The sequence below is a fragment of the Fusarium redolens genome (assembly GCF_020744475.1).
Source record: "Fusarium redolens strain MPI-CAGE-AT-0023 chromosome Unknown BKA55scaffold_33, whole genome shotgun sequence".
Classification (NCBI taxonomy): domain Eukaryota; kingdom Fungi; phylum Ascomycota; class Sordariomycetes; order Hypocreales; family Nectriaceae; genus Fusarium; species Fusarium redolens.
In genome coordinates this window covers 224,356-242,784 of record NW_025763696.1, presented here as the reverse complement: position 1 = coordinate 242,784, position 18,429 = coordinate 224,356, and the positions used below count along the sequence as shown (strand labels likewise).

At 45.0% G+C, this 18,429-nt stretch overlaps 7 protein-coding genes across 7 annotated transcripts; 5 read left to right on the top strand and 2 right to left on the bottom strand.

Annotated features, from left to right (window-relative positions):
* Positions 1–21: 21 nt before the first annotated feature.
* On the top strand, positions 22–263 carry BKA55DRAFT_600083 (uncharacterized protein; the record flags this gene model as incomplete). Its single annotated transcript, XM_046196476.1, has 2 exons — positions 22–26; positions 77–263. 2 exons carry the CDS (start codon positions 22–24, stop codon positions 261–263), a joined length of 192 nt encoding a protein of 63 aa, XP_046041393.1.
* A 322-nt stretch (positions 264–585) lies between these two features.
* On the bottom strand, positions 586–2,048 carry BKA55DRAFT_546904 (uncharacterized protein; the record flags this gene model as incomplete). The annotated part of the gene is made up of 2 exons (XM_046190969.1): positions 586–1,676; positions 1,760–2,048. The coding sequence occupies 2 exons, from the start codon at positions 2,046–2,048 to the stop codon at positions 586–588; spliced, it is 1,380 nt and encodes a 459-aa protein (XP_046041392.1).
* Positions 2,049–3,035: 987 nt separating this feature from the next.
* Positions 3,036–3,194, top strand: BKA55DRAFT_495045 (uncharacterized protein; the record flags this gene model as incomplete). The annotated part of the gene is made up of 1 exon (XM_046186276.1): positions 3,036–3,194. A coding segment is annotated over one exon (159 nt), but the record flags the coding sequence as incomplete, so codon positions are not given.
* A 9,614-nt stretch (positions 3,195–12,808) lies between these two features.
* BKA55DRAFT_720314 (uncharacterized protein) lies at positions 12,809–13,940 on the bottom strand (the record flags this gene model as incomplete). Its single annotated transcript, XM_046200988.1, has 2 exons — positions 12,809–13,785; positions 13,838–13,940. 2 exons carry the CDS (start codon positions 13,938–13,940, stop codon positions 13,073–13,075), a joined length of 816 nt encoding a protein of 271 aa, XP_046041390.1. The 3' UTR covers positions 12,809–13,072.
* A 346-nt stretch (positions 13,941–14,286) lies between these two features.
* BKA55DRAFT_668659 (uncharacterized protein) lies at positions 14,287–15,462 on the top strand. The gene is made up of 2 exons (XM_046197910.1): positions 14,287–14,542; positions 14,602–15,462. Exons 1-2 carry the CDS (start codon positions 14,455–14,457, stop codon positions 15,375–15,377), a joined length of 864 nt encoding a protein of 287 aa, XP_046041389.1. The 5' UTR covers positions 14,287–14,454; the 3' UTR covers positions 15,378–15,462.
* A 174-nt stretch (positions 15,463–15,636) lies between these two features.
* BKA55DRAFT_529764 (uncharacterized protein) lies at positions 15,637–16,794 on the top strand (the record flags this gene model as incomplete). The annotated part of the gene is made up of 1 exon (XM_046189098.1): positions 15,637–16,794. One exon carries the CDS (start codon positions 15,637–15,639, stop codon positions 16,792–16,794), a length of 1,158 nt encoding a protein of 385 aa, XP_046041388.1.
* BKA55DRAFT_586205 (uncharacterized protein) lies at positions 16,578–18,267 on the top strand. The gene has a single exon (XM_046194538.1). The coding sequence runs from the start codon at positions 17,010–17,012 to the stop codon at positions 18,030–18,032; it is 1,023 nt and encodes a 340-aa protein (XP_046041387.1). The 5' UTR covers positions 16,578–17,009; the 3' UTR covers positions 18,033–18,267.
* Positions 18,268–18,429: the final 162 nt, after the last annotated feature.

Genomic DNA, 18,429 nt, shown 5'->3' with positions numbered 1-18,429 from the left:
CTCCAGTTAGTGAGATTTCCCATGGAGTATGTGGGATAACTACGCTATAACCAGAACTACCATGAGAAGCATCCAGCATCTCTCCGCCTGCATTCATTGCCAGTCTCGGCCTAGAACTTCTGGCCTGCTTGGACAGTCCGGTAGCCGCCATCGACGGCAACTTCACTACAATGGCACAGAATATATACAGCAAGTTTCCCAGCGGTAAAAGGAAAGCCAACGACTCCAAGAATGAAGATGCACCGCCATCAATGAGACGCTGACCCCTCACTCGAGTGGCAACGCCCAGATGTTGAACGGACTCCTCGAAAGACACACCTCAGATCAAGTAATAGTGCAAGTGAGCCGACTACAACAGGAGTCACAATAAAACATGGCCGTCGATACCTCAGACATACTAAAAAAGCTGATTGGCATCACTAACCCTCCGGTCTCGGCACCAGTCTCGCCAAGTCAGGAACCAGAGCCACCGACAGTGCACTGGTCAGCCGGGGCAGGTCCAGCGCGCTTTCTGGGAGAGATCAAAGCTTGGAAACCATCGGACACCTGCGCGGCACTGGCCATGAGATAGGTGACTTTGGTGGCTTATGCACCGGCTCGGACGAGGTGTTGGCCGGCCGAATTGTTCATATAGGAAACGTCCTCGTTCTCGAATCGGGCACGCTTCCAGATCTCAACCTCGCAGCCACCGCGGAGGATACCCACACGCATGGTTAACAGGAGGTTATGGGCGGCGTTGGAATGGTTGTAGACACCGCCGTTGAAGATGGCGGTGGCATCTTTACCAATAGCAGAAGAAATGAGGGCCTTACCGCCGGGGTGGTCCTTGATGAAGTCGGTGACGTTATGGATGACTCCAGCAATGGCAACGAGGGCCTTTCCGTTCTTGGAATCTGCAATGAAGTCGTCCCAGTGGATAACTGGGAGCTGCTCCAAGGGAATACCCCAATCAAGGGTAGCACGTTTCTGGTCGAGCTTCTTTTGCAACTGCTGGACACGACCCTTCTCGATCTCGTTCTGGCGAAACTGCTTCAGGTTATAGGCAAGGCCAAACTGCTTCCAGATCCAGATGGACCACTTCGTGGGGTCATATTGATACCACTTGATGGCATTTCGGTAATCCGAGGGATACTCGTGGTGGAAGTTGTGGTAGCCCTCACCCAGGGTGACGAAAGCGGTAATAACGTGGTCACGGGGAGAGTTTCGGTCGTCGAAGGGCTGCTCACCGAGCCAGTGGGCGAGGGAGTTGACGCAGAAAGTGGCTTGCTGGAGGAAAAAGGTTCGGAGGACGCCAGCATAGACGAAACCGCCGAGCCAATCACCCCAACCGAAACCAGCGACGGTGGTAGGCATGACAAGGGCCATTAAGATGACGCACTTGAAGTAGTTGCGGTGCTGCCAGACAACGATGGGATCCTCGTTAAGGTCGGTGATGTCGGTTCGGCCCTGGCGCTTGGGGTTCCGCTTGAAGATCATCCATCCGATGTGGGAGTAGAGGAGACCTTTGCGGACGGAGTAGGGGTCCTTCTCGGTGTCGGTATATCGGTGGTGAGAACGGTGGCCGTGAGACCACCAGCGGATAGAACCCTGAACAGCACCAGCACCGACGGCAGCTAGGTAGATCTTGAGGGGAGTAGTGGCCTTGTAGGAAGTGTGAGCCCAAAGACGATGGTATCCTGAAAAAGGCAATATTGTCAGTATCAACAATCATTGGAAGGAGTGTACACTTGATTAGAGGACATTTGCACAACAAACTCACCAGCAGTGATTCCAAGACCGGTGTTGAAATAGAGAATGACGGCCCAGATGCCGGTATAGAGGTGGAGAGGAATCCAGTAGGCAGAGATAAATCCAATGATGGGAATAATGACGATGAGAATTGTGTTGAGCCAGTTAATGTGGAGATGAATGTTGGGCCAAGTCATTGGAGTGTCGGCAATGTGAACCCTCCCGGGATCATCCTTGGTGTTACTTCGGAGCGGCTCGTAGTCGGTGGTTCCGTCTGGGAAGGCCGCGGCCTCCTTGCTGGCCCAGGGCGACGATGACATCTTGATCGGTAGTCAGACAAGTAGTGAGACTGCTTGAGAGAGTCGTCCACAACGATGAATTAGCAGGGCTCTTCTCGCAATGCGAAAATCCTCGATGAGAGTGGTATTACGAAAGTGAAATGGGAGGAGGAAGTCAGGATATAGATAGGTAAGGCGGACTAGAGGGAGGAAAAGGATAGATTGGCGGGTCGTCGGTTGGCTGGGGTGGTGCCAAAGGCTTCACGTCAGACTGAACCCAGAGGAGTGGATGGATTACAGGATGTAAATTTTCCCCTAGGCGTTGGATTTACGGTACAACCAGAACGGGGAGTAGTCGAAAAGGGCCACCCGTATTCGTAGTGCTGTTCAAGAATGAAGATGATAGAAAGGAAAGACGAAAGACAGGGGCAGGAAGGGGACTTGAGAGTAAGACGATGCGAGATCGATCGCCCACGGATTTACATGTATGTGAGCAAGCGAGCGAGTGAGTGTTTGAGTAAGTGACGTGTGTCCCTATGATATTCCTATATTTTTCTTCCCAATTGCTCTCTTCAGAAGCCTATCTTGCTGTCAAGGCCGATGGAACACGTTTCGCTCAAACACCCAACAAAGTCGCATCTCCAAACTTTAATGGCCCCACGCTGGGCTGAGCCGGCAGGTCTGGGTGGGAAAAGCTCCCGCTGCTGTGACGAAAGGGTTAAAACCGTAACACACAGCTTAGAAACCGAATCGTCCGCAAATCGTCCGCATTATATATAAGTAGAGGTCGCATGTTCGAGGGCGGGCGATAAACCTGACAGTCCGGTATCTAGGTGGCTAGTGCGGCGCCTGTGTGCAAGAACTTGCAAGAAAGCGGGATTCCTGACCAGAACTCTTTCTCTAGGCCTTTAAGATCAGTGTCGTTTCTGATTATCATCATGTCGGGCGAGTAAGTAGTCAGTCCTGACCAGATGCCGAAGTCAAGATTATTCACCGCGAATGCAACATCTCCAAGACAAGGTACATAGTTCTGCCGCTGGTGCTGATGCTGGTGATTGCTCGTGGATGATGTATACAGTCGACTCAACACTTTTCCCAACCATCCCCAACCATTTCCTCGCCGCTGGTCACATCCCGCCCCAACATTTTTCCACTGATCGCTATCGCACCGGTATCGATGCAATGGATCGATCATGTTGCATTCCGCTCATTATACGCTCCCAGCCTAATAGTAGATAAACAAATAGATCACGTCATGGTGGCGTTGAAAGTTTTTTTACCGGGCTTGCTTATACGGTAGCTTGGGGTAATTGGGGTAGGGTCGGCAACCGCCTATGCATAGGTCTAGGTTGGCATGTGACGATGATTAAGTGGCAAGGTGAAGATAGGCTTTTATTAACTGTTGGAAGATCCGGGAATCCCTCTTCCCTTCAGGATTCAGACTGCTAGTCTTAAAGTCCTAAATTTACAGTTCAAAGTTCTAGATGAAATCTTCTAGATATATAAACCCGAGAAGAACTCTCATCTCAATAATTAACAACCAAATTCAAGCAATATTTTCACTCAGCACTAATGCGCAATATAAGCAACATTAACTGTATCTCGCTTTCGTTCACTTGGCCTTCCGTAGATCTGCTCCAAATGGAGCAGGCGTCGGCGCACATCGGAACTGGTCGAATCCTTCATCCACCCGTTTCACCTACAAGATTGTATGCTGCTTTTCTACCCTTGGTTGACGCTGACTAGGGACAGCCTGCCACGGGGTCTTCAAACTGTCTCTGTGGTTTCTCCCTAAGGACTGAATGCAACCCCCCCGGGATGAACAAGTTCGATGGGTTAGAGCTCACATCTGAGGCTTATTAAAGACACTGTTAACAGGGACGGATGGTTTCCGAGACCTGAGGCCTAACTGGGACGGCAAATGGGCTCTACTCTCCGTAAACGTGGATAGAGGAAATGTGGCTCTCGGCCGACCCTAAATCGCGAGATTGGACCCAGGAGTCAAGGAAGGATCGCCCAGAGTTGGATACTAGGCACCCCTAGCTAATCGGGGATCAGAATTCGCGTCTGGAAATCAAGGCAACAAGCCGACGGAAATGAAGTCTTAGCTGATCCGGCGTCTCTAGGAACCTTGCCCTGCCATTGCCACCGAGAGGAATCAAATCCTGATCATGGGGGAGTTGGTAAGGCGAGAAGGATTTCCAACATCGCGTTGGTGTGACTCGGCAGTTAAGTATGGGCTCAAGAGAAGATAACGGCGTTGTCTGTGCTATTATTGTATGACTCCATACCATGGAAATGAGGAGAACGCTACGAATGGATCGGACAAGCGTCCAAGCAGCTGTGAGGCAGAACTGCTTTCTGGCCGCGCGTGATGAATAGCCACGCAAGAATCCTTCATTACAGCGTATTTCCGAAAATAACAAAACGACGTTTAAGGTGAAGGTTGAGGAGAGCGAAGAGGCAATACGCTGGAGTAGATGGATGGTCCTTGGCCGAGGTGCAAAGCTCCCTTCCACCTTGTTCCGACGGCAGGGTTCAAGTTCCCAATGAGGCTCAAAGATTGACCCGACTGGACGATGGCACCCGAGCTAGCGATCTATTGGGGGTTGTTGATGCGGAACACAAGCGAGCTTTCCCCATACTCGCGGACCCAGATATTCTTCGTAACATGCTAGATGATTGGAATTGTTTATTTCCTGTCACTTTAACTAGGAGTACGTCCCTCACTGAATGTTCTGGCTGTAATCGCTGTTCCGGTTTATAATCCTCTACTTTTGATGAAGTGATTATGACAGGTCTGCTCCACCAGTGCAAGGTTCATTGGGTACGAAGACTGTAATTGCAATTTGGTAGAAGATACTATCACTAGTTATCGTTTTCTCTCGAGGTAAACGTTTTCTTAAACAGAATGGTTCGCAATCTATTTCCTGGTCCTCCCAGCGTCAGACAGTCCTTCGCTGTTTTCTCTTTGGATTGTCTGGACGCCCGGCGCTCTTTATTTTTCTGTGATCCGATTGACCAAACGCTGCTTTGAAGCCTGTACGAGTCTGCCTACTGAGGAGGGCAACCTGCTGTATTGCACGGTTCCGATGCGATTTGCTTTAGGCTTATAGCGAATTTACTATCCGTATTCAATTCCACCTGTTTTCGGAAGTTTCTGTCATTTTCAAAGCTATCGTTATCGACAACCTTAACTTCTGGCCAGCCATTGATCCAGAAATGAGCTGAAGTTCTAGATAGATGATCACAGTGGAGTGAAAAAGCTGGATCCTTGTGCCGTATTGAACACAAGATATGGTTCGTTCTTAAATATTTTTATCAACTCAAGGTTGGGGAAAGTCTTATTCAAAATAGAACAGGGAAGCTATAAAACAACTTGCTATCCTTTTAATCTTTTCGGAAAAGGATCCATCTTCTTCGGGTTTCTACCTTAACTCCAGGATTCTATAAATATTATCTAATCTTGGCTTATTCCTATTAAATTGAATATTAAGGCGGTGATACCTGAGGTGTGCTTGGAAGCCTTGTCTTAACTATTTGTCCTTCATTTTTTCGGGGAAAAAGAACATAAACTGGGCAAATTCTAGAACTTTCAGAATGTTAGTCAGAATCCTGAAGGGAAAGGGGTTCCTCGGATTTTCCAATATTGACAGGGGATGACAGAGTGGTGCCATATGAAAAAACCCTCGCTATTTGCTCAACATTGCTCCACTTCCTAGATGCTCATCCCTGGGAGTGGCTAGGCTCTGCATGGTGCTCATGGCCGCCTTGCAGCTTTTGGCATAATGGTAAGTATCTGCAGCCCATCCGCTTAGAGACAAGCATAGGCCGCTTCTTTGGGCTCTTGTTAGTAGATAACATGCTTAATAAGCGAGCGCCGCACTTTTCTTAGCCTTCAAGCTAGGATTTAATTTAGAACCACTATAAACTATCTAATTAATTAAAACTACTTATTATACTCTTCCCTAAAGGTCTTAATAACTACTTAGTAAGTCCTTGTATTATGCCTAGCATTATTATATATACTATAATATTAAATACCTAATTATATTAACCTTCCTTAGCTATTACTTTTTAATAATTTTACTACTACCTATATATTAATATCTACCTAATTAATTACTTATTATACTTCCTTTACTATTATTACCCCTCCTTTTTATAATTTAATCCTTTTTATACTTTAATACTAGCTAAGTATCTTATTTACTTATTAAAGATCTTAGTTCTTAGCCCTTAATAAGGCTCTTACGATTGGTTACCGTAACAGCGCTGTAAGGCTTCTATAAGGCAGCTGTAGCACACCTATAATTGCTTGCATAGCGATTATGGCCCGATCTTTTGCCCTGTGGTTTAACGGCTTGTGCAACCATTACAAAGGCATTCTTATGTATAATTATATTTATTATTACAACCCTCGCAGCCACGTCACATACACCCTACAAATTCCACCCAATCACGGAAGGATCACCCTGCTACTACAGTGATCCCTCCAGATAGATCACTTAGATCACCATAATCCCTGCTAAATTACTTAAGGCTTATATATAATCCAGAGTAATCCTAACCATAGATTACTCTTTCTCTTTTAGTAATCCCTAGAACCACTTAAATATATAGGATATATTTATTAGTACTTTTATAGATATTAACTTACTAGCTATTAATAAGACTTCCTTATATTAATAAGCCTAATATATATTACTTAATTATCAGGTGACGTAACACTTAACTATTGTGACGGTTGCGGCAAGCATTCCAGGGTAAGAGGTCTAAGCTTCGTTAGTGGGGTCAGATGGATGTCTGTGGTAACAGACATAAAGGGACGGATTCCCCCGAGGACTTTAGCTTTTCATGCTTTTCTTTTCATATATAACTTTTACTCTTTTCCTTCGTATCAGATATCATTGAACTGATCGTTTAATTCTCTATCTTATGACGAAGACCCTGTCTCAATTGAACCTAACTGGCAGTCTACACTTAGCTTGCAGTTGAGAGTATTGGAAGATATCGTCTTGTGCAGTCTTTTCTTTGTTGTTGCTCTTCATCTTCAAACTATTGCTTAGCCTTTGCCCTATAAATCTACTAACATAAACCTAGTACGGACTAGTTTATCCCTTGGGAAACCTAACTATTATACTTATTTCTTTCTTAAAATATTTTATAACTTAAATAATTAACTTTAGGGAGCTATTATAATACTACTTGATTTATTTATTAAGGTATTTTAACTAAGATTAGGCCTTTATTATTATCTTTGGTATCTTTAAAATCTATAGGGTTAAAGGTTTAATATCCTCTTCTAGAGGCATTGGGGTCTTTAGCTGCATATTAAGCTTTAAGATTAGATTTTCTAGATTAAAAGGAGAAAATCTAACAGCTCTAAAACCTCCCTGGATATTCCTTTCTATTATAATAGCTTAAAAAGTAGCATAAAAGGCAGGAAAGAACTTAGTCTTAGAAATATAAGTTATAAAGCATCTAATTAGATACTCTATTTCTTAGCTATATACCTTTTTAAGTACTCTAAAGCACCTAATATTAAGTAGCTAGAGTAGGTAAGATAGATAAGCTGATATATAGAGTATAATAATCTTATTATCCTTATAGTATCTCTTAAAATTAGTAGAGTAGTAGCTTTTATAACTATTAAGGATTAGAAGATAATAAGGACTAGTTAATTAGTTAATTATAAACTAATTAAAATAATTTAGCTACTTAAAACTTAGCTTATTATCTATCTAGCTATTTTAGCTTATTATAATAACCTAATTATCTAAAAGGTTGCATTCTTAGTACTAATTAGCAAGGTAATATTGGCCTATATTAATAATAAATAGCGCGATTAATTAACCTTCTGTATTAATTGCCTAAATAACTGTAATCTATTCCCGGTTTCTAGGCTATACTAATTTTAATCTTCCTTGCCTTTTTAAGCCTATAATAGCTATTCTAGCTATAATAATACCTATTATAAAGCCAGTCTTATTAAAGTTCTAAATATTACCTAATTAGATATTATATTTTATAATTATATTTTATATAACGTGTTTGATAAGCGAGTGACGCAGTCAAGCGAGTGACGCAGTCAAGCGAGCGACGCACTACCCTATACACCTTAAATCCCATTTTTAAAAAACTCTTTAAAAATCCAAACTAAGTCTAAAATAGCAATAATTATAATAACATATAGATAAGTCTTAAAATAAGGTATTTTATCTTTTTAAAAAATTTAAGAAAATCCTATATAGCTATAAACTTTAAAATCTATTTACACTGTAAATTACACTGTATAATTAAGCTTTTCTTTATAAAAGAATTTTTATAAAAGTCTAGTAAAAATATATATTATAGCTATTACTATACTATTACTAAAAATGCTTTTTCTATATTTTTAGCTATTTTATTTAAGGTATAAATTACTATAGGGTAAGCTATTTTTAGCTGTACAGTGTAGTGCGTCGCTCGCTTATCAAACACGATAAGCCTAAACTAATTATAAATAATAATTAAATCTTTATATTTAGCTCTCTAGTATTTATTTCTAAATTAAATACATCTTTAGCTCTAGTTATTACTTTATAAGGTTATAAGTCTAGCACTTACTAATAAGTAATATATTATAGTTAGCTAGCAGAGAATTAGCTAATTCTTTAACAAAATGCAATTATAAGGGAAATCCTTATAAATTTAAATCTAAGATAAATTAGATTATTATCTATTCCTCTAGATTAGATAGTTTCTGCAAATTCAAAATAATATTATATTATAATTAAATACCATTCTAGCAACAATATAATTACTGCTTATTAATCTTATAAGTTATTGTTGAACAGATGCTGGGGTCTCACGTGCAAGCAGGGATATTTTAAGATTACAACCGAAATGGTAAAACCTCTAAGGGGTAGATTTCAACAGAACACAACATGAATAGTTAATATAGAACTAGTTAATTTAAAGTAGACCTTTTAATTAGAGGAGTTATACCTAGCATTTATAAGTTATTAATTCATTATGCAAAGGTTAATATAAGCTCTACTAATAAACTAACTGCAGAGAGTTAATAGGGAAGAACTTGAACACTTAAGCGTGAAACTAATAGCTACATCCCCCAACCGCATGGTCCCCAGCCAAATTGGGAGAGATATACATTACAGGAGGATTGGCAGAAGTGCATTTCAAACGCCTTCTTTAACACATAGATCAAGAAAGCTAAGCAAGAAAGAGATATCAGTCGGGAGCTGAAGAGGACATCGATGATCAGGAAACACGGCAAAAACACATAGATAGGAACATCAACCATGACTATCGTGGTCCAAGGTGCCTAGCTTGTCAAGGCTTCCGGCAAGGGCAGATAAGGTCAAAAGGCCCAAAAAGGCGTGCTTTCGCTGAAATCAGCAGCAACGCAAGAGGAAGGCATCACGGTCGGCAGACTAGATACGGGTAGTAAGATATGTGATGTACCGATTTGTAATAACGAAACCTGCTGATACTTCTAACACCGCGTAATTAAGGAAGCGATAGAAGTACCTCTTGTTCTTTGCATTTTAATTGGCTACAGCCCCTCTCGGTACCGTGTTGCAGCCTTATGACCTCTTAGGCGATAACTACCTTATAACGTGCTTGATAAGCGAGTGAGCCAGACAAGCGAGTGAGCCACATATCTTAACCTTCCAAATTAAATTCGCAATAAAAACACCACAATCTATCTGATCAATTAAAATTAATTGTTATACTATTCCCTATTGACCTCAATTGCCTCCTGACAGGTCCTTGCATTATGCCCGGTCTTTCCGCAAATACTACACTGCCGAACCTTTGCTCCTTGTGACCTTCCGCGACCACCTCTCGAGGATTCAGCTGTTAGCTGCGCATCAATATCTATCTGATCAATTGCTTGTAATGCTTCCCCTATAGTTAAAGGCCCTTCTTTCTGTACCTTAGTCCTTTTTCCCCTCCGGCGTCGCCCTACTGTCTTATTCTCTTGTTCAAGTTGTCGAACCCTATCATCTAGTAAGACCATCTTATGCATAAGAACAGTTGTTGCCTTCTCAAAATGCTTTACGGCTTCAATTATTGACTCAGGGGAGCTGCTCTTATGATTTCTGATCCTTCCTTGCAGATACTTAGAATGCGATTGGGCCTCTAGCACTGTCTTTGGGGTCCTTGCAGTCCAAGGGGTCGATGGTATTATGACCTCTACGGGAGGCGTCGGAGTCCGTAGCTGCACATCAAGCTTCGAGATGACATTTTCTGGGTTAAAGGGAGCAAGCCCAGCTCCTCTGAAACCTCCCTTGATATTGCTTTCTGTAATAGCAGCTTGGTGGGCGGCGTAAAAGGCAGGAAAGAACTCAGTCTTCTTAATATAGGTTATATTGCATCTGATCAGATGCTCTATTTCTCGACCATATGCCTTTTTCAGCGGCCCAAAGCACCCTACGTCAAGAGGCTGAAGTAGATGAGAGGCATGAGCAGGCATACAGAGCGTGATAATCTTGTTCTCTTTGCAATATTTCTCGAATTCGACGGAGTGGTGACTTTCGTGACCATCAAGGATCAAGAGGCGATAGCGACTGTTCGTTCGCTTAGCTGTAGCCCGATCAAAGTGCTTTAGCCACTCGAGACCCAGCTTATTATTAGTCCATCCATTTTCGCTCAATGCAATAACCCAATCGCCGGGGAGGTCGCATTCTTGGTACCAATTGGCAAGGTGATCCTTGCCTGCACCAATGATAAACGGCGGGATCGATTGACCGTCCGCATTGATCCCCTCGATCACAGTAATCCATTCGCGGTTTCCAGGCTGTACTTGCTTTGGTCTTCCTTGCCTGTAAGAGCTTGTGACGACTGTTCCGGGCTCAATTACGCCCATCATAAAGCCGGTCTCATCAAAGTTCCAGATATCATCTGATCGGATACCGTATTTCGCGATTGTATTCTCTACAAGCCGAAACCAGCCACGAATAATAGTCGGATCTTCGCATTTAGCTCTCTGATAGTCATACCTCCGAGATAGACGTGTCTTTAGCTCTGGTTGTCGCTTGACGAAGTTATAAGCCCAGCGCTTGCCGACGTATGGCGCGTTGCGGTTGGCAAGTATAGAATTAGCTATATCTTCCACATATGATAGTCGCGAGGGAAAACCTCGCAAATCTAGGTCTAAAATGAATTGGACTACTATCTGCTCTTCCTGATCAGATAGTTTCCGTGACTTTGTGGGAGTATCACGCGTTGAAAGAATGCCATGCTGGCGGCGACCTAAGGTACTACGGTTGACATTGTAGATATTTGCCGCCCGTCGGACTGTAAGTTTTGGGTTATCTCGAAGGGCCTGAAGGGCAAGAAGGATTCTAGCTTCATTTGAGGACTGTGGCATATTTGTTGGTTGTGAAATAGCTGATTGAATTATAATGTTGTAAGGTGAGGGATTTTTGGCTCACTCGCTTGTCTGGCTCACTCGCTTATCAAGCACGTTAGGTTATAGGGATTATAAGTGGCCTAATTAAGAAAAAATAGGGATTAAGTGTGACAGTTGGGCTAAATGGCACTGGAGCAATGCTACGAATGTGAGCGAGATGATCTCAACCAAGGCCATTTTTAGCTTCTGTCTTTTCGGGAGAAATAGCATATTTGTCTCGCCCGTGCAACGAAGTAAGTCGCCGCGCTGAACGCATGTTTTCATGACTTCTGGCTTGCTTCATTTTTGATTTTTGGTTGCCTGTTTCCCAATTGTAATTAAATGCCTTGCGCCCCATAGACCCCTTGAAAATGATCGGCTCTGTGTATCTAGAAACATTGATAAGGGCAATTCCACTAGGACGACGGTGGTTCGGTGGCTGGGGTCAGCTGGTCGGTTACGTGGAATCTTTAACCAATGCCTTAGTTGCGATTACAAGGCAAGCTTACCTGCCGCTATTTCTACAAAGGGCTGGAAATGCAAACTCTACAAATATCATACATGGTTGGAAGCAAAGAACCAATCAGGCTATGAAGCGCCAGCTCTGTGACTGAAAGTGGAGCTGCGGCTGTTACATTGTCCTCTTTCAAGTGAAACAGGAAAACAGGGGTAATGGCCCAATCAAGACGCGTAAAAGGCCTTTTTCACTTGAATCTAGAGCTGCAATAATAATGTAGCGAGTTTCAGTAGATGGCAATGAATGTTGTTGATTAGGTCTGGAGTAGTCAAGTTGTTGAACTCGACAAGGGTTAGCCGACGGAAACGCGACGCGTTTCGTGTTTTAGGTTTTCTGATTTCATTAGTGCGGTACGAGAAACGCAGTGCGTTTCCTTTGGGGGAAACATGGGGCGAAAATGCTAGACGGTGATTGGTCAAAAACAGGAAACGCAACGCGTTTCTGATAATTTTTGAGTAGGGGAGAGCACGCTTTAGTAGCCACTTACCCTATCTCTTTGAGTGCCACAGCCCTTTAGGAGCGTCACAACAGGGATATATAACCAATCAAAGTATGTAAATCAGCCGCTACAAGCCAACTTGTACTCAAGCCGCTATAGAGGGTTGTCAGCCAATTGAAATTGCTGAATTAGATGGCTATACCGCAAAAGAGGTAGCCCAGTTACAGGAGAAGACAGCCCTTTCAACTGCGCTTGCGGCGGAGCTTTTGTCACCTTCTTGTACGTGGGGTCAAGTGGGTCGAGATACCTACTGAAGGGCTGTGGCACTCAAAGAGATATATTCTTCAAAGTCATCCTTTTGCTCGTTACAGGTCGCCCCAGATAGAAAAAATGTAATTTCTTCAATTAAATTAACTTATGGAAGTTTTCGCTACATTAGGGTATTCTTTTTAGCTCACATACCGCTATGGCTGGGGAGGTGTTGCGTCGGAATTTGTTTTTTGTTCTTTTCGAACGCAAAGGTCAACCTTGACCCCTCCAACCATCATAAATCACCACTTGCATCCGCCATACAATCTCGGCTAACCTAAGTGTTGTTCTGGCAGAACAACGGCTGGACTGGCGACTAGGTTACCAAGATCAAACTAATAACGACAGTAGGATTTTCACGTGTTTTGTCGAAATTCTAATCTCCAAGTAATTAGACCATCCTAATAGGTCAAATACACACACTTCCCTTCCCAGCCACCCTGAACGACGACGTTATCAAACATCCACTTCCCAACATCCTTTCGACTGACAAAATAACCAATCTCGGGACCTGGCTCTTCACATTCACCCTTGCCATCATCAGTGCCCCATTCCCAGCCTACTCTGAGCTGGTTTTCACCTTTCGCCTCTCCATCTGTCAAAATCAATGGCCGCATGATAACGAAATCCCGGATATAATCGTTCTTCCCTGCCATGATCACATTTTCCATGCGTTTCTTATCGGCCAGAGGTCCCCCAAGAAGGTAGTGGTACGGAAGGTAAATTGGTAAGGGAACCCCTCTATTTCGCCCACAGCCTGCCGTACTAATTGCCACTAGAAGAGGTTTCTGGCCGGCACTCGTATTAGTGATAGAAGAGGCAGAAAGGCTGGACAGAGCGGCGTATATGGTGTTCATAGCATCTTCGGTGATGGTAGGATCTGTGAGTGGAAAGGGTCTCATGAGGCTCCATTGGAAAGTTGGATAGGCGCCAACACCACTCAGAATAAAATCGACAACGGAGGCCGTGTGAGTTGGGCTGATAAGAGCTTTTTGGACGATGGCTGGATCCTTGATATCTCCTTCGTAGATCGTAAGATATTGGTTGATGGTGGCCAACGGGATTTTGTGCTCGTCAATTAGGATACTGCGCAGCTTCTCTGGGGTCCTCGCAACTGGACATAGTTAGCTATAAGCCATCCTGGAGGAGTGAAGCTGAGGGCGTACGAGCTGTGCAATAGAAGCCATCTTTCAGTGCGCTTGTTAAGGCCGCGGCTACGCACCCGCCGGTAGCTCCAAAGCATGCAATAGTTGGCTTTTCCTGAGGCATGATTGGTGTTTATTCTAATGAAAGAAGTCGAGATGCTGGATCTGGTATTATAGGAATATGTTGGGTTGTTGAGTCTGGCATGTAAATGTTCAGACTAAAGTAAGGGCTCATTTTCAAGTCGAGAATTTCCGGGTATTATATGTTCTCTTCCTTGAACTCGTACATACGTGGCTTGAGCAAGGTCCCTTGCATCTACTCTATGAGAGTATATATTGAAGATTGGTAATACTACATCGTGTCTCGAATATAACCCTTGCCAATCCGGATTTGTGTTAGCGCGTAACGCACTTGCAGCTGACGACCCCAACCGCAAAGAATAAGCAACCTTCATTTCAGCAACATCTCACTCACAACGTAATCATTTAATTAATGCCTTGAAATCTCTAGCTAATCAGTCCCCAGCCACATCCGCTTCATCGTCGTCCTCGGACCAACTGGACGATTTCTAAGCCAGGGCAAACTCGGTCTTCTTGTTGTCCCGAGCATCAAGCATTGTCAGCACAACCATTTTGGGATGAATTGCAATAAGTATGATTGGAGCGGCATTACTGACGCAGCCGAGAGAAAGAAGAGGCAGAGTCGACTAAGACAGAGAGCATGGCGTAAGTTGGACTCTTCAGCGATAGAGTGAAACATTGGGACACTTCTGATGGACCTTTAGGCGATAGAAAACGAGCTATTGACCGTTTAAACGCCCCTGCAGACTGGAAGAGTCAGAAATGGGAAGGCTATGGGATGCTGGTTAGTTTGAAGCCAGATCAATCAAGTCATCCCAGCTCTTCTTCGAATCATCCACAGAGGGTTGAGGTAATGAGCCCAAGACACCACGATCTACCCTCATTGGATACTGGGGAACTTATACCGCCACTGCTACCTTACTCGACACTCAATGCACCAGGAGAATCACCTCACCCAATTGTATTTCCACTTTCGGCAGACCACTGCCTCATCACACTTGTTCAGTACAATGTTGTCCAAGCCATCATACAAAACATGAGCATTCTTTCAACCTTACACCATCTCCCGCCAGGTTGCCAAAACGCGTTCGGCGTTTCCAAAATCAATTTTGTGGCACAGCACCGAATTCCAGAGGATCTCCAACCAACGCACATACAGCGCGTAATATCCGCTCCTTTCTGGATCAACGCTATCCCATTCCCAGGCCTCCGTGATAATCTCATTCTTATGGCCGATAGATACAATCCTCGTGAGCTTCTCCTTGACCTGGGGCTGAGGGTGTATGAGGGCTTTGATGATACTGAACGATGTGGCTTCTTGGTATGGGATAGTCCATGGAGTGGACACGGATGGGAAGTAAGTGAGGGATTTGTGAGAAAATGGGGTTTCTTGCTGAAGGGGTGTGAAACGGTACTTGAGTCAACGAACCGCTGGAGACAGATGCGTGGAGAGGATAAACTAGTTATCAACCTTAAATGAGGTAATATTCTACTCAAGTATTCTTGATCAAAACGCGCCGCGTTTCGTCTTTTGGGCCAATCAGAGCCTTTAGATTTCTACCCCCATTTGGGGGCTCAAAACGGGGCGCGTTATTGTCTAACGACGTTTAGCTGCAACTTAAAACGCGTCGCGTTTTCTGTCCCGATGTCCCGTGCCATCCCTGTAGAAACCAATTGACCTCTAGCTCATCCGTATCCTCCTTCCTAGCTAGTGCTTCTATATCAACTGGTTGACAACGATGCCAGACGACGAGTATTCTACTTACGCAAGGCTTTACAGCCAACTCTCGTTAGAAAAACTTGCTGAGCTTGATCACATTGGCCTGCTCCTCAACTCGCCCGAGCCTGCTATCATCTGTAAGCAATGTGGCTATGCTATAACGGCAGATAAGGATCGCGTATCTCGACATCTCGGGGAAATCCACAAAGTCGACAAAGCAACTCGCAGGGGTTTGAATAAGCTGATTCGTTCCTTGAATCTTCCCGACCCGAAGAGTCTTCGTTTGCGACCTGATGGTAGCGCACCGCATCCTCACCTGAAAAGTCTGACGGGTGCAAGCTCTTGCAGGCACTGCGGTCTGCGATCGACCAGCGATGTTGTTCTTCAATCACACCTCAGAGAAACGTACCCTGTGGAGATAGAGCTTGCTAGAAAATCAGGGCGACATTGGTTACGAGACCACATTAAGACGGGGCTGACCCTCCAGAGTTGGACGGCTCAAGGCGTCCACAAGTCTTGGATTATCAAAATCGAAGGTGCTCAGACATCTGAAAGGCAGGCGAACGCCAATATTCTGCTACAGGAGACGCCAGATGCTATCAGAGACTTTGCCCAGCAGCTCTTTGCCGAAGAACGGCAAAGATTAGATTTGCGACCTAGGGGGCAAGACCTGCTACATGGCGCTACACAGGCGAACTTGATGACCAACTGGATGCGCCGTACTGGCTGGGAAAATCTGCTTCAAGACGCCCGTCGCGATATTCTCATCGCCATGTCAGATTTACCTGCCCTGACTGGTCGGCCGTTTTGCCTGGGAGTGCACGCGGGGGAGTCGCTTTTTAGCTCAGCCGCAGTTGAACAGCAGTTAGCGTCAATCATGGAAGCAACTGATCGTCTGTTCGATCGATGCGGTGATACCATACGGTGCACCGATGTCTGCGTGCGTAGATGGCTCCGGGGTAGATTTCCAGACCGTCCATATAAGGCTCCTTTCGACCTTGTCTCCAAACATAGCTCTGAGCGTATATATCGGAAGGAGCTGAAGCGCTGCTTATGTCTCTGGCTCCGGCTACTGCAGCTGCCGCACGAAACAACTAAGTCTATCTTGGGTCGAGGTCTGAGAAGAAGTCAACGTAAGGAGTTAAAGCGGCTTGGGAGGATCCTGCTTGGCGTGTGAATCAAGCTGTATGCTCGACTAGTACGTCACTATTGAGTGATATATCCGGGTCAGATGATCGTAGCGATCTAGACCAAGATGAGGATGTAGATGATGATGCAGAGGAGGATGAGGATGAGGACGAGGGTCAAGGAAGCGGCTACGGAAGCGACAATGACTATGCTGACTGGTCGGGAGAAGATATTCATGATGGTTCCGACGGTTATTCCTCCACAATGGATTCTCCGGGACGACGTACTATTGCTCCAATGGATCCCGCTGCCGACCTTGTCCTACGTCTCGCTTACTACATGGTAACCGAAGATTTCGAGGACGGAAGATCTAGTTCCACCATGTTCGTCTTCTTCAGCGCCATCCGGGGACTCTCTGGCACAGACGGGGAAGAATATCTCCGCCCGCATCGATTCACGCCTATTCTATCAAGATTGATTTACTGCGTGCGGCTCATATTTATTGAAGCGACACTACCACAATTCGAACATTCCTACGTTAACATTGCATGTCGACCACGGCACGGTCAGCTAGAAACATTGAATGCCGCTCGCCGAGACAGAATGTGTGATGGAACAATGTCACCGATGGGAGAGTTCTTCAGTCTGCTGGACTATGGTCGTGCCCTGCGCCGATCTGAAGGGCCAGTGTACCACTTCTACTGGAGCGAGGATGGCCAAACACTATCATGGGACGGCCAGAATTATCTGACGATAACCCAATTCCGGAGTCTCGCACATGAGGCGCTCAGACAAGCTTCAGCCCATTGTAAGCGCTTGATGTACGACTGGGATCCTGGTGATGTGGACCTTGCGAACGTTCGGGATCGACTGTCGAACACAACTAATGGCTACTCTTTCGTGTCTGATCCAGCCAACGGATTAGAAGATGCTTATTTGGAGCTCTTCATGAGGGCTTGCGTCTCTCCTGTAGATGGTTTGCTGCGAAAGCAAGGCAGGGATCAAAGTTCATGGGATGCAAGAGCAGCACGAGCATACCTGAGCGCGCATGACGATTTACTGCGATGCTTCATGGTTCTGATCCAGGTAGATTGGGGCCAAGCCTGCCGCATCTCTGAGCTACTGACGCTGGAGTGCTGCAATACGGCCTCAAGGCTGAGGGGTATTTGCAACTATGGAGCGAGACCACGGCCGAAGATGGTGGTACAAAAATCCTGGCATGGGCTGACTTGCTTTGCCCTGACTTTCTTTTGTCCCAACGGCATTGAAGGTCTTAACGTGCCATAATAAACTTAGTTGTAACGTTAACATCCAAGCCGGGCATTAGGCCATCTTTAGAATGTGAGCTGAAAAACATGGTGTTAAATTTTCAGACCGGAGGTCAAGTGTCCCCGACTTCCCCGTCTTGCATTTGGCGCATACATCAGCCTACATACAGAGGTTGCTGACATGCATATGCCACCCCGAGGTTATCATAATATCGCTCGGCAACTAGAGAACTCGTTGCCTTTCTCAAGTTGGGTTCGTGAGGATTCTATGACATGTCAGACTGCCTGAGCATCGTGCCAGGTAGCCAAGGCTTTACTGGTGTCTAGAGTACCATGAGAGCAAATAGCCCTGCCGTCCCGGGAGGACTATACAGGTTGAGGCGTGCGGCTGGGATCCGACATACAGAAGTTTAAGT